Genomic DNA, 16029 nt, shown 5'->3' on the forward strand with positions numbered 1-16029 from the left:
TTATCCTTAGATCATGATTTTCAATGTTTCCAACGTGGTTTAAGGATTATTTTAAAATCGTCGACGATTAAGTTAGCGGTGGAATGCTTTTAAATAGTTTTACAGATACACAAATGTAAACAGGATGTACACATTTACACAAATAGGCTATATACATTAAACAAAATGTTATAATTAGGTGTCTTTCAAAATATTAAGTGCGTCTATCAGTTATTTGACATAATTTTATGTGTAAACAAATTTAAGGAAATAATTAAGGTAATCTCAACCAATCCCTTACCAGTACCTAGTTGCCTTAGCAGTTCTCGGCAAGAATATTTGTTATATATAGCTACTATTATTTTGTCATTGAGTTGATTGATATTATTGAATAAATATATCTATATTTCAATGATCATCTAGAAACTAGACGTAGTTTTAGGTGATTTAAGTATCCACTATATTTAATATATGTAGTTAATAATAATTAAAAAACACGTATATTAATGTATCAACTAAAACTATTCCTATATCTACTTTTAAAATACTAAAGTAAAATGATGACGACGTGTCAAGCATACATTTTATTCTTGGATAAACTGGTTTACATAATTATTTCTTTAGCACCTGAGTCTTTAGTTAGAACTACTTTATCCGCATTGTATCGAGTCTAAGCTTTAAACATTGTCTCAGTATGAGACTAGCCTAACTGTTAAATGTCTTATTATATAAACACTTACATTTTGAATTAGTATACTTGATCTGTGCATCAGCTTTATACCCACCTCTGATCGGATATTTATGAAAGTAAACATTAATCTTAAATTGACATATAAAATAAAGTTAATTTTAAAATATAATATGTATTGTGTATTAAAAAAAATAATTTGCATACAAGTTTAGCGTTATCAGTAGCACAATTCTTCAATTATGATGCACTGAATTGTGATTTGCCAATGTTAGACATGTGAGTCATTTTTGTACGGTAGTAGTTCTCTGAGGCGTAGGACACCAGCGAGCGTGACGAACACGCGCAGTTTCCGGTTGGTACTAGATCGTGAGGGCGCGCGACGAGGCGGCTGGCCGGGACGCGGGGGGCCGTTGGTGTCAACGAACGCGCGGAGGAAATGGACGTCTAGACCACGGACACTTACTTCAATTAATACGAGATCGAGTACATAGTACCCTACAGAAGATACACGTGCATATAAAGTAGAAAAAACATTTCGCTAAAGCCATTCACACTAAATTTAAAGTACAGTCGTCAAAAACATTAATTTTAGCACAGGTGGTGCTTCAGCCCCAGGCCTCCACAAGAAAACTACATATAAGATTGTTTTGCGAAATTATTCGAGACGGCCAAATCTTCGTTGAACCAGTAATACTTCATAATTTAAAATGGGACTAAATCAGACTATGGTTATGTTATATATCTGTCGAATTCTTAGATCATTTTAGTCTGTATTTAGTAACTTTCTTATTTTCTAATGCTTGTTAACGCAAACAAAGATATAAATATAATTTATAATGTTAAGGCCACTGGTTCACTTCCCAACAATTGTACATTTCACAGCCCTGACCAGTTACGTCTATAAATCGGTCGACGGCCTGCGGTGTGAGTACTACTACAACTACATTGAGAAATGAAGGCCTCTCAACGTAGTACTCTACTACTACGTTTATCTTAGGGGACTGCGCATGCGAGTGTCGACGAGATAAAAATACCCACAATGCATTTGGAGCGTATATGTTGCTTGCTTGTATAAAATTCGGTCCAGATACTAGCGTATTGATTCTTAACATATCCTACTTCTTTGCCAATGACATTATTACATATTGCCAATTTTGTCTCGTGGCAAGTTCATATGGTTGGATTCGAGCTCTCGAGTCAGGGTTTGAATCTTGTTTTGATTTATTATTTTATATTAATTTATTGTTATTAGTTAGTTATTTTTTATCATCAATATATTAAACAGAATGGAATTAGAAAGTTGTATGTGTTATTGATAGGAATAGGACATCTCAGATACGAATCTAGTTATTATTGATGAGGTATTTTTATATCCCGGCCTCTATATGTATATAGTAATTATTAGTTCAGTTTTAATTATAAGTACCAAAGTACGGGTACAATAATGTTTTCTAGTTTCAAAGTACACAATATGTATTACAGTAAGACCGAATTAACTATATTTGCAACTCTTGACAGTGAACGTCTTGGGGACCTTCCTACAGATGTATTTTGTACCACAACATAATGTTGATAAAATTAACGATATTTTATTAGTAAGATATGCCATCATCCTATTCCAGTAGGAGAAATTATTACCTTCAACAATTTCATGAACAAAGAATTTTAACACAACTTTTGCCTAAATATATAATATATATATATAATGTGGAGTGTAGTGATCTGGACAGATGCTGCGATTAGTATACTTTATGCTTACATAAACAGTTCAGTTAATCCAAAATGTCAAAAACTTACGTTTATATTTCAGTACGAGTTAACATGTGTAATTTCCTTGGTGTAATTTTAAATCTGATATCAATATTAGAACAGTGCAGTATAAGTGTGTAGCAACGCAACGTACGGGGAAAACAAACTAATAGTTGTGCGAGCTACCGTTTTACCGTCCACAATCACGCGCCTAACTGCGTCAACTGGTTTGTACAAGATAGCTTGAAGTGGTACTTGTGCGTGAAGCCTATTTCAAGGATGTTACATGTAAAAGTAAAGAAAAGACTTGCCAACATTTTTTTTAGTAAAGTTATTGTCTGTGTGATGTCTTTAAATTTAAAACACATACAGATCCCGAAAACAAACGAATAGGTATAAGCATAAGATATTTTAAACGACTTGCGTCAAATTTCGTTTCACATATACTTGCATAAACCCGTTCCATACATAATGTGTCGAGTACTTACCAACAGTTTGCTAGATTGGTTGAAGTTCATGGTTGTTGCTAGGATCCTTAGGTTCCTATAAATACACTAACACAACCAACATTATACAAACTGGACTGGTCCTGTGATTAGCGCGTTCAACAATACAAACCTTTTAATAATAATAAAAAATATATATCAAAATTTCCATTAGGTTTATATAAGGCAGCTCAGCTCAGCAATATTCAAACTTATTAACATTCGTCCATTTTACGACTTAAATTTTTCATCAAAAAATTAGAAACACTAATTATTTTCATTCGCTTATGCGATTTTCCGAATTATAATCTCATTTTTAAATGAATATTTTATGCAGACCAATAGCAATTTCAAATGATAGTCAAATACATATACTTTTCCAAAGTATAGATATTTATTAATTTATCAAATTCTGGATCAATTACAAGTTCCAAAATGTTTTAAAGTATTTTTGTCCAAAAGATAAGACGGATACACACACGACAGGCAAAAGAGTGATCCCATAAAGGTTTAGATTTTTTCGGTATTACGAAACTAATATTCATTAACAAAGGTAATATACAAATTGTGAATTACTACATAATATTTGATCCGACATGTTTAGCATTGTTTAATATATACGACACGATTGATGATATTTGTCTATTTATCCGGATACTATTTTCAAGAATGGATTTGTTTTGATTAGAGATAGATGGTCTACGAGATATAATTTCGAAGCCTCCTAATAATAAATGTACGTGGGGCACGCGTCTAGCATATGCTGGGCGGTGTTTCGGTGTGTACCGCCGTGGTGACTTTTGCCACCTCGTAGAATAGCGAATAATAATTGACACCAGCATAGAGACGACTAAATTCCTCCCTCGGTCCCCCGATATTAGGCATTTATGCATGACACCCACTACTTTCTCGATCTGGGGGGCACTAGGTCTTCGAAGTGTTCTTCGAAGGTCGAGCGACAGTCCAAGGTGAGACAAAGATATTGCAGGTACCTTGCCATCTGGGTACAGATATTACCTAATACAACCCCCCGCACGCCTAACGGTTTTTTTTCTTTAGTTTATTCAAATGTCTTGTTTACATTATACGTTAAAAGCTAGTGTTTCTTTTCGAAATATAAACGTTACTTATTATTATTGTAATTTATTTGAAACGTTTAAATAATATTAAAGGTCAAAATTACGCAAATTTGATTTCGAAGTTAGGTTGTTTTTTAAGCTCCGTATAACATTAGTATAATTTATTTGTTTTATAAAATTATTAAAAATATATTAAACAGCTTTTGTTACTTTTACGACGTTTAATTTATTAGTAATAGTATAATTAATTGAAAATTGTGTATACGTAAGTATTAGTTAATAGTTTTAGTCTTATTTGATTTAGCGCTTTACTTGAGGAACTTGATGATTTTACTGGAATATTTGTTACAGAATTCCTTAATAGTTATATAAAACGTGTTTTTTGGTTGTCGTCGTACTCGTCAGATATAAATTAATATATTTTGTATATTCACTAAAGATGATATCATATTAAAATGTTACAAAAAAGTCAATTCTGAGACGGTCACAAATAAATGTTTTTGGTGAGGCCGCGTGTCCAATGGTCGGTAAAGGGAAAGACGGCTTTGTGAAATGGTGATAATTCAAAATCACATAATAGACGGTCGAAGGGGATTGAGAGATGCACTGTGTTTTGCGGAGAAAGTGCATGTAGAGTGAACGCGTTCGTTCCATAACGAGGGGGGCTCGCGCGTGCCGAAGACGCGTGCGATTGCACTCACCGCCTCCTGAGTTCAGAGTCTTTGCTCTCTTTTGAAATATTTTACAATTTGGTATTTATAAAGCGTTTTCCAAGAATTCTTGTTAACGTGAACAAGTGACGTTTATTTATTTGTAAATAACCGGTATCTGGTAAAATGCGTAAATATTTTTTGTTAAGGGTTTAATGTAAAATCCTAATTTCTATAACCATCAAATTTACCAATATTTATAGCTTTATACTTATAGCTAAGTTTTTAAACAAGAACGTAGAAACAAAAATGAAATTAGCCCATTATTTAAATAATGTGACCTAGAATTACTGTCATTAAAAAGGCAAATTAAAAAAAGAATACGGCATTACGTAACTGATTTAAAAAAAAAGAAACATTTGTAATGTATAGATTACTTATCGACTACTGCGAACATTGCACACAATATGCTATAACAAATTTAAATATAATCAACGTGTACTTTCTCGTGGAATAGCTGCTACCCCCGACATACGAATATAGTAGCTTACATTTGTAGCGTTTAAATTAAAGACTCGAAAAAAAAAAAAAATTTGAGGAGGGGCGTGATATAATATTAAACAATAAGATATTACTCAAAAAATCCTAGTACATGGTGCTGTTGCGTGATCTTTTTGAAGCCTGAATATAATAAGGGTTTTACAGGAGTTAATTAATTAATAACCTGTAACCTGTTTATTATTAATGAAAAAACACTTATTTTATTATTAGAATCGATAGTTTTAACTGGATATCTTGAAAAGACAACTTTATTGAGATTCGTTAAATTAAATTCACTTGACCCGACCTCTCCTTTGTCCAGTTGCGGGACATTTTTAATACACGCCAAATATTTTTTTTAGTAAACAAATTTTACTCTTGCAGTCTTAGTTTTGGTCTTCTCGAATGCTTTTTAGATCAGCTTGAATATATAATCAATCAATCAGAAACATATATATTCAATTATTACTTAATAATATATTTGAATAATATTTTTTGTCAATAATTAAATTTGTTACATAAAATCTTAAAGATTGAAATAATTATATGACCTACTAAAAATTAGTACCCAAAGTAGCTACGTCTACCACAGAAAAATGAACCGAAATATTTACTACTACAGTTTTCAAGAATGAATGAAAGGATGTTTTAAGCGACGCAAGATTATGTAAGGAGGATGAATATTGAAAAATGATATGGCAATTTTACTAAAGCTTAACGTTAAGAAGGGTTCGTCGTACATCGCTTTATTTCGCTATCGCTAAATTAAATATTTTTATTAATTAATCTAGATAGAAACATCTACATCTAAGTGATGCACCTATTTCTAAGTGACGTTATTTTTGAGTGAATAACTTATTTACTGAATAAATCGTTAACAAACAAACTTTAAATAAAACTATTATGAAATAAGATAATGTAATGTACAAAATAATTCGTTTTCGAGTAACAAAATTAAGATAAAATATATCACGTTACGTATATTTAGATTAACAGATACATATATCTATCTGGAGACAAAGCTATCGTAGCTATTACTACCATCAGAAAAATATAAAAATCATTATAATAGTCTACTCTATAAAGAATTCATTAAAAACAAACCTTTAATAAAACTTAGAAAGCTAGAATACGGTAGGGACTAACGACACCTAATTGGTTATGTGGGGGCAGCAAATCAAAAGAAAATACTAAGTAAATATTGAGCAAATATACTCGGGCGCCATGACGGGGGTGTGAGGAGGCGCACTTAAGGTGCAGGTGCACCTCCACAACCCTGTTATATTAAATAAACGAAGACGGTAAATTCAAATCTAATATTCCTTTAAAATATTTGATTTGGAAAGTGTCCATTAGAAATATTGTATAATTTGATGATTTGCTTAGATTGACTTTTATTTTTTTTAGCGACTATTAATGTTGATTAGTAGATTGTAGTTTATAGTAATTATTTTTAGAGTTTATGAAAGCAAATATAATAATAGTTTCGAAACAGTTATGGCGAGTTTTTACTTTTTATAACTTTAATTTGTTTCAAATATAACTGACAAAATTATACATCATAACCTTTGATAAATGCATAGATAAGGAGTTGTAAGTGAACATCAAATAAGTTGGTGGCAACGACCTCAGCGAACGCAACAGTTCTCCGGGCGGAGTGACGCGCGCACAGCTGCGCCGCGGCCCGCGACAATTCCACGCCCTACTCCAAGCAACCATCGATCACTTGAAATTGAAACCACAGCATTTAAAAAAAAACCTATTTCATCTATATACAATTATTACGTATGCGGAAGGCCTCTAACGTAAGTCTTATTAGAATTATTATATGTTGATAGTTCGGATGGCATTGAAATAATGGTAACTAAGCGAATTGTAAATTGCCAACGCTACGTACATAGTTTGACATTGATAAGTAGCAACGGATATTATTCTAATATTATGTATCGACTTATTTACAATTCACTGAACAGGGACACTTTTTCAAAGACTATATACATTTTAATATCTACTTTGATATTTTCTAGATCTAGAATTTTAAATGAATTTTAATAACTTGATGCAAGACTACGGGGGAAAAGGTGGTTGTTGATAGGTATAAATTCCGTACTCAAGCCTGGTATGGTTCAGTATGAACTATGAATACAGCTGCAACTCAATTTGGTATTTCAAGTTGCAATATTTTGTTATTTCGCATTCATCCGTATTGAAGAATGGATATATTACATAATTTAGTTAAATTTAATAAATCTGCCCTAAAGCAGTACCAAGTAATAATAAGTAGTTTAAAGCCATCTTACATATCAAATACTGATTATACGAATACAATGTATTATTATTTGACCAAAACCGAATTTATATTATTTATATTCATTCCTATTTTTAATTGCTGAATTTTAAAGCTGTTATATAAGTATATCTATATGTTGATATCGAAAAGTATTCGCAATTAAAATTTTATAAATTTAATCGCGAATTTGTTAATTTCCGTTAGATGCACTCGGATCGTATGTAATGAGTTATTAGTATTATCATTATTAAATCTACATAGCAACTAATCATGGAGTACTACAGACAAAACAAACTTGGGTTACTCAGTTTGTTTTCACATTAAGCTAAAGCCGAGCTTGACGACTAAAAGGAATGCGAGCAAATACAACCACATAAAGGTCAAGCTAATTTTGTTACTTTTGTTCGTGTAGGGTAACATTACACAGTCGAGTCGGAACCCTTCAATTTTTAATAATGTTCGTGAGACCGTACTCGGCATTATCGGAGTGAAATATTGACATAAAAGTCAATATTTCACTCGAACATTATGTCGTTTGTCGATAAAAGTGTATTGATAGAAAAAATATTTTGTCGACAAACAAAATCTCTTTTACATTATGATACATAGCTATATCAGTACGTACCTTATCTTGTGTGTGACATAGACATAGACATGTTTTCATAGACATTATGAAAACATGTCAAAGCGAAAATTAATTATCGATCCTGTGCTTTCCGAAGCGGACGTTGCCCCCCTATCACTCGTAACTACTAGAAAACATGAAAGATTTGTAATCTTCAATACGTCTCTGGTTAAGTCCGCGACATATATGCATCTATCTTTAATAGATAAGTCGCATGAGAAAAAAGTCCCGGTGCGCGTGGTTTTGAAGCGAGTGCATAGTTTGAAGTTTGAATATAATATATATTATATTATTTATACATTTTTTGACTCGATGGTGGTTGTATTGTTTTGTTTGATTATTTGTCTGTATGTCACGTAAGGTTTTGACCAAATTCACAAAGACGACATTGTAATATTTAAGGGTTCAGCAAGTAGCTTTTAAAGTATCTGAATTACAGAATACATAATAATAGTAACTAAATCAAATTCATGTATCACAGCAAATCGTAAAATGATGTTGTGTTTTTCCGAGTACGAAACAGAGTAAGTGAGAGCCGCTGAAATTGAGGTGTTTATTTTGTTTTATTTTAATGAATTAATGAGATTCTTTTTGAAGGTTTATTTTTCTTAATAAGGTTTCCGCAATCGAGAGTATTTTTATTTTAGAGAAAGGCTCAAATTTAATAACGCCTTGTTAATTTTACGTATAAATAAAATTATGAAAATATTAAATTTGTTAATCAAAATTTTATAAAGAAAATTTTGTGATATGTTCATTAGTCGAAAATTTATTTTAACCTAATAACTGATATTTAGAATTTACTACAGATGACATAGCCTATTCTACGATTCGGTTTTTATAATACACGTGTTAGAATTTCTTCCGACATAATATGGATGTTTCCTCAGTATGTTTTACATTACCGCTGAGAGCAAGAAGCACAAATTTAGCACATTAATACTTTAAAATAATTAATTTAAAAAAAAGCTAAGCTATAATTATAGTCGTTAATTTAATCATAAATATTACTATATTACATTTATATTATTCACATTTACTTTACGATATCTTAGCAACACTTATTATCTTCATAGTTTGTTTTCAATTTCGTTATTAATTATTCAAAATAATTACCTCCAATAAAGCATCAGTGAATAAATGCGATGCTAATATATAAAACTAAACAAGTTAATCCTTTCAAAGAAATAGTTTAGACTTATTTTTCCGAATTTTTAATACCTCGGAAAGATCGCGTAGCAAAGACTCCGCTTCCTTTAGGAGTACATAATTTCTCGAGGCAGAGCTGTGATTCTGCTTGAGAATCAAAATTAACATGAAAAAATGTTTATTCTTTTTTAAATCTTAAAACCATTTTGATTGATAGATAACATTATATTATTTATAAAGTGATGTGATGTCATCTTAAAAGCCTTTTTGGTTTTAAGGTTGGTAGAAAAAAACAATTTTCATTTGTATTTTTTACCATTAAAAACAAATTACGTATGCAAGAATAGCAAAATTTTTATTTCCTTGAAAAGGAACAATATTAATAAATATAGATTTATCAATTACCGCTTCATTCCTGAATTATTAGCTTGAATTCTAGCGTACTGACTGATATAAAGTTACTTATTATGTTTCTCGTTGCCTTTTTTTCATTACCCAACTAATTAATTATTATAAGAGTTATATTGTGTTAATTTGTTACTAATACCAAGAACTTATTTATCGAATTACTATTGTTTCTTAAAAGAGCGTTCAAAGTCAGCAAAATTTCATTTTTCATCCGCACTCACCTTACCCGCCCCTCTCAGAAATCGGGCATCACAATGAGCATTACATTGCGATTTTTATTTCCGTCTAAACATCAACATAAACCTGGAATAATTTATTAATTTGCATCACAAAACAGTACACTAAATTTAATTTGTTTTCTTGCCTATGCTACGAAACATACACATTGAGCGAGCGCGGAGTGTGTGGTACTGACTTTGTTTATACTTGACTTAGACTTAGATTAACCTGTTTCCTGTGCCATGCGATTCCATTATAGCTCTGCCGTATTATGCAGTACAGACAGTTCTTAATTAATGTACCTTTAGCTATTCCATTTATATTCACAACATTCAAAATGCTATTTTTTCGCGAATCCATAATGGGGTTCATTAGGATTTAATAAATTCATCTCCTAAGGCGTATAGTATATCATTTCTGATGTTACAAATATGGAAATCGGTTTTTAGGCTTATACAAAGGAGTAACACAGCTGAAACAACGTTTTTGAAAATTGATCACCCAAGGTGATCATATTGGATATAAAAGTTTGTTTGAATCTTCGCCATTTTTGATGCAAGAATTATGGACCTCGATGGTTAGGGTTATGCTTATGAATTAAACATGTTTTAGTATTTTCGAAAACACATCACTTATGAGGGTGATATTTGGTCCGGTTTTTAAATAACGTTTCATATCCATTGGCTACACCGACTTTCAAATTATTCAAATTAAGTGGTTATTCAAATATCTTTCTCTTATTTTATCCGAAATAATAAAATAAAAGTTAAAAGCAAAAAAATACGAACACTAAATCAAGTATTTACAACTAAAAACAAGTAAAAATTGAACTGCATTTATCCTTGAAAAATCAAATAAAAGCTAGCAATTTTGCTTCATACAGCTATTAATGTAAGTATAATAAGTTCAATGAGCAACGTTTGCTCGAAATTAATAAAATGAATGCGAATAGAACGCTTTACGTACGCTAACAAGTCCTGTGTCTGTAACTAGCCGTGCATTCGTGTTCGCTTCGCTTTAAGCAAATTGGTTATTACGACACTGTTATATTCTCTTCCGATATGCGTACCCAAATCCAGCTTTATTAAGATTGTCTCATACTGCCGAACTCGTATTATAATATGTAATAGACGTAAATTTTCGCGGAATCGCGGGCGACCACTAAAAAAGCTTATGGTTATAAAAGCCCTTTTATAATTAAAATAAATAAATCTACTGATAAATCTACCGGTTTGGAGAAGAATCGGCAAGGAACTCAAGTAGTTACTTTTTTACACCATTTTAAGTACAGAGTATGTCAGTACAATTATTTTTTCCCTGCCTAGAAATAAATAAATACTAAGAGTCCACGCTTTTTTTGACATGAGCTTATTTTTTAATAAGCCAAGTTAAAAATAACTGTACCATCTAAAGGTTGAGCTTTGAAATATATCTACAGGAATACAAATAGCTATTCCAATAAAGGCAATAGCAGTAGGTTAAGCCTTCGTCGTAAATAATTTAGTGAGCGCCAAAACGCCAGCCTTACCTTCATTGGAAGTAGGGCAATGTTCTTAAGTAGTTTAAATTTTCGTTTAAGAAAGCCCTGAAGATTGCTGATATGCATTAAGATATTTGTCTTGCATTAAAAATATTCAACTTTGTTGAGAACCCATTGTACCTACACCATCAAGCTTTTCGACTTTTGGATAATTCGAGATTAAACAGAGATAAAAATCCTTAAAAAAAATAATGTTATATTGATGTCGTTCTAACCGATTTCGGCCAAGGCAGCTAATTTTAAGAGACTAGGCAACTACGTAGTAACATAATATAGTGCACAAGTCTGCTTAAATAAAGGTGCTCTCTTTTATCCCTCAATCCCATAATCCGAGGGACGAAAAATTCGAAACAGTTCAGGCGTAAGATCTACCGTGTCTATCAGGTCTCACGTGCTTTCCGAGGCACGGGTTTACACATTTCCAAATTCCAGAGTGTTATTGAGAATTTTTCTACCGAAAAACCATATAACTTTAAATAATGATTTTAATGTTAGTCTGTTTATTTGAATATGTTAAGGTATGTAACTGAGCGTTATGAACCTCAGGATTGAAGCAGTAATCATAAACTTCAACTAATCTAGGTAAATAAACTGCTTATTTATTTTTTAAAGGTAATGTGATAAGGTTGTGGAATTTTATTGCTCCAAACAAATGATTGCCTACATGAAGTTTTGTGTTATCTGTTGTTGCCATTTTACAGTATCTTAATTATCAGTAAAGTTCGTGTATTCAAAGCGCTTAAAATTAAGAAAGTCACCTAGGGTATAAATATGTAGTATGTGAAGAATAAATTAAACTTTATGTATCGTAGTTTTTTCTATATATTTTAATTTTAAAGCCATAGTTGTCGTTATAGCTAATCATTTGAGCACGTAAGCGTCTCAGACACCCTCCCGTATTATAACGGTGAATCAAACCACCAGCTACTATTATATATATTTAATATTATATAGAATTCCCAAAGGGAGTTGGAGATCATTCTAATTTATGGCAAATTATTTTTCTTTCTTGCTGATTCCACCTCGCCGACCGAAATAAATGATATGAGGGCAAGCGAGTGATGATGGTTTCCGAGATCTACAAATCTATTTTATACATAGATGTTTCAGTTTCGTTTCGTTTATAGAGATAGGCCCGTACATTTTTTTAACAACATATAAATGGTAATGTATCATAAAATGCTTTATATCGTTCGCATAAGCAGATTTAGTACAAATTAAAAAAAAAACGATAATTATGACTCGGTATATAAATTGATAGAGTATCATAATTTAGTTTTCAAGTATCATGTGGAGGCAGATAAACGAATTTTATTTATGGAATGTCTTGGCTATCATTTAGTAAATGTACGGACGCGGTTAGTGATTTAATTACGTGTATATTTTTATTACGACCGACAAATGTATTTACAAATTAGCTCTTTTACATAATTACATGGAGAGGTTACATGGTCAGCACCCCCGCATCATAGTAAATTTGTTTTAGACGGTTATACCACATACTGGTTTTATACTTTATCCTTTGTTATTTTTTAAATTCTAATGCAATAATCCATTATAACGAACATATTCTGAGTTATAGCAAATACAAACAAGAATTGAGTCAGACCAAAAAGTTATTATTTAATAAAACGAGTTATAGTTTAAAATATTTTGACGATTGTTTTGGAATTTTGATACAATGCTATTAACACAATAATACAATGATGTCTCCACTTTTTAGAATCCTAATATTTGATTATTTATTTAACAATTTTATCAATTTAAAAGATTGAATAGGGTTGCCAACACGAAAAAATTCTGCTATATATTTTCTTTCAAAATTATTTGAAAAATCCAAATGCTACTACAATTCGGCTAGTTTCAATATGTTACTTAAAGAAATATAAGTTGCATTGGCTATCCTTTAATATTTATAAAAAATCTAATCTATGTATAAGATGAAACAATTAGCAGCCATATTAGCAATCTTCCTGCTACTCTACGCGAAACCATGAAAATTGGTAGCGTCTGTTTTTCTTCTCTCTGTGATATGTATAAAATTTCGTAAAGCTGTAAAATTGGCAATCCTACATTCCGTCTGTTCTGTATCTACTCATATGTAAATCTGTAAAATTGTCAATATTATATTCTATATGTGCTGTGTCCAAATCATACGTAAAACGTAGAAATTTTGCCAACGTTACATTCTACCTGTGCTATGTCGAAAATTACATAAAATTGTAATTGTAATTAGCAACGTTATATTCTTTCTGTGACATGTCTAATTATACGTAAAACTGTAAAATAGGCAACGTAATATTCTGTGTGTAGGTACTACTATGTCTACAATTACGATAAACTGTAAATGTGTCAATCTTACATTCAGTCTGCGCTATGTCCTAAATTCGACGTCAAACAGTTAAATTGTAAACCATAAATACTGCCTTTGCTGCGTCTAAAACTACGCAAAACAGAAAAATTGCGAATCTTAGTCTGTCGTGTTATGTACGGAACTACACAAAACAATAAAATTGGCAACCTCACATTTTGACTGCTTTACGTACGAAACTACGTAAAACAATTAAATTGAATAAAAAGCAACCTTACGATTTATCTATGCTATGTATTAAATACTATGTAAAACAATAAAATTGGCAACCCTACATGCTCTTTGTGCTATGTCTGAACTAGCAGTCAATTTACCGCATGTTTTCGATGAATACCTATACGCTTTCGAAAGTCGTTACATTAAATTAATATGTTACACACAAAACTTAAAATTAGTTAAAATATAACTTAAAATTGAAAACATGTAAGCAATCTGCGGTGTTGATTCAATGAGATATTTTTTAAAGTTTATGGTCTTTAAACTAAAATCATAGTTCTAAATTAAAAAGAAAAACAGAACGGAATCAATTCATCGAAGCGAATGAGAAAAGCAGGATATCAAGTAGGGGAAGTGGGACGTGTTGCATACCTTTCCTCGAACGTAGGAGAGGCGTCTCCGGAAGGACTCTGGGACACGTCTCCGTCCATGTCGATAGATTCAATGGTGAAATGCAGAATGGTGGTGGTTAGTTAGATCAGTTAAGGGTCACAGTGCACACACCAGCGGGTGCGGCTGTCATAGAGTGCGCGCAGAGTAGGCGCCAAATACGGCGTATAAGCGAGCGCTCTCGGTGCCGACTGGTCGGAGGCGCTTGGCGGCACGGTGGCCCCAAACGTGTTGCGGGTGAGACGTGCGGGCGGCGTGAGAATGTGGCGCCCCGACGCCCGCGCGTCGCCAGGCAACGCCACGACCGCACGTGGCCCGCGCCTTTTCTTCAGCCCACGTCGCACGCACATCGCACACACATGACGCAAGCTCATGTAGCTATCTCCTTAAAACTCATTATGGAACAGCGCTTTACAAATCGCATCCACATTTTTACAACTGATAGAATTCTGATACGATTTATGATAAGGTTAGGTTATGGCACGACGTTACATGTTTTATGAGTAAGTTTGTATTTTTGCGCTTGATTTGACATCAAGCGTTACATTTTAAATAATTTTAAAATAACCTTTTATCATTGCATTGTGGTATATTTTAATAGCGCTTAAAATCTAAGGGATTCATCATAAATGTATATAATATTTTGTTGATGTTTCCATTTGGCGAGCTTTTGGCATTTATTTTACATAGTTGATGCCTACATAGACATGCTGCCTGATATGAACAGTGAATATGGACAACCTTGATTGAATCTAAGTGATAATTTAAAGATTATATTTCCATTAGTTATGACCTTAAAACTAAATACAGAATACGGATTCTTGATTCAATAATAACAAGTAACATTTTACTTTTCGGCCGCGCTCGATTTCCATTACTTGTGCCCTCTTTTCAATAACACCAGTCTCGAATTCTCATTTTAGGACATCGACAATAAACGCTAGGCTACTCATTTAAGTTGTAGCTATTCTCAGTTTTTATTTTTAAATTGTTCATTAAACGATTTACATAGTTTGTTTTCGATTACCTTGTTGCGTTTGGATCAATGGTTATTTAAAAAGAATAGAATCCGAGATTCGGGGATCGAATCTAGGTTGGGCAAAATAAAATGTCATTGGGTTTTTCTTTTAAGATTATTCCTATAGAAGTTAGGAAATTGATAGTGCTGCACTGCCGTACCTCTGTGTAGTGTAAAGCCGTTGGTTCTGTTTAATACTGCATGTATGCATGTCTTGGTATAGATAGTGCATACATTTTTGTTTCCGTACATACTTAATAATAATATTTCTGTACATATGGAAATCTCTCTTTAGATTGACCACTTTTTAAAAATATTGTGGGTCAAAACCCCTTAATGTATGTTTAAGTAGTGTCAAGACATTTTAATGTTGGGACATAACATTAAATACACCCTTATTTAATTGCACGCTTTGATTTTACTGATTGAGTCTTATTTTATCAAATAATTTGTATTTTTTAAAATTGACTTAAAAAAAACATTCACTCCAGAAAATGTAGCGAAATGCAGTTTTGCTTTTAGACGAACCAAGTAATTTAAATTTGTAATCATATAATGTCAGTATCCGGAATTTTAGAACAAAAATTAGACGTATGGACAATATAGGAAAACATGAATTTACTATATCAC

The 16029-nt window shown here is 32.0% G+C and overlaps 1 protein-coding gene across 2 annotated transcripts in view; it reads right to left on the bottom strand.

Moving 5' to 3' along the window:
• Imp (IGF-II mRNA-binding protein) overlaps window positions 1-14578 on the bottom strand; it is a 40317-nt gene extending 25739 nt beyond the window's left edge. Inside the window, exon 1 of one of the 2 annotated variants that reach the window (XM_026633780.2) lies at window positions 14364-14578. In XM_026633780.2, the coding sequence (XP_026489565.1) occupies window positions 14364-14422 (59 nt within the window). In that variant the 5' untranslated portion in view covers window positions 14423-14578. The remainder of the gene's footprint in view (window positions 1-14363) is intronic. The other variant, XM_064220391.1, reaches the window with a different exon arrangement.
• Window positions 14579-16029: the final 1451 nt, after the last annotated feature.

This window comes from Vanessa tameamea, chromosome Z (genome assembly GCF_037043105.1).
Source record: "Vanessa tameamea isolate UH-Manoa-2023 chromosome Z, ilVanTame1 primary haplotype, whole genome shotgun sequence".
NCBI lineage: Eukaryota > Metazoa > Arthropoda > Insecta > Lepidoptera > Nymphalidae > Vanessa > Vanessa tameamea.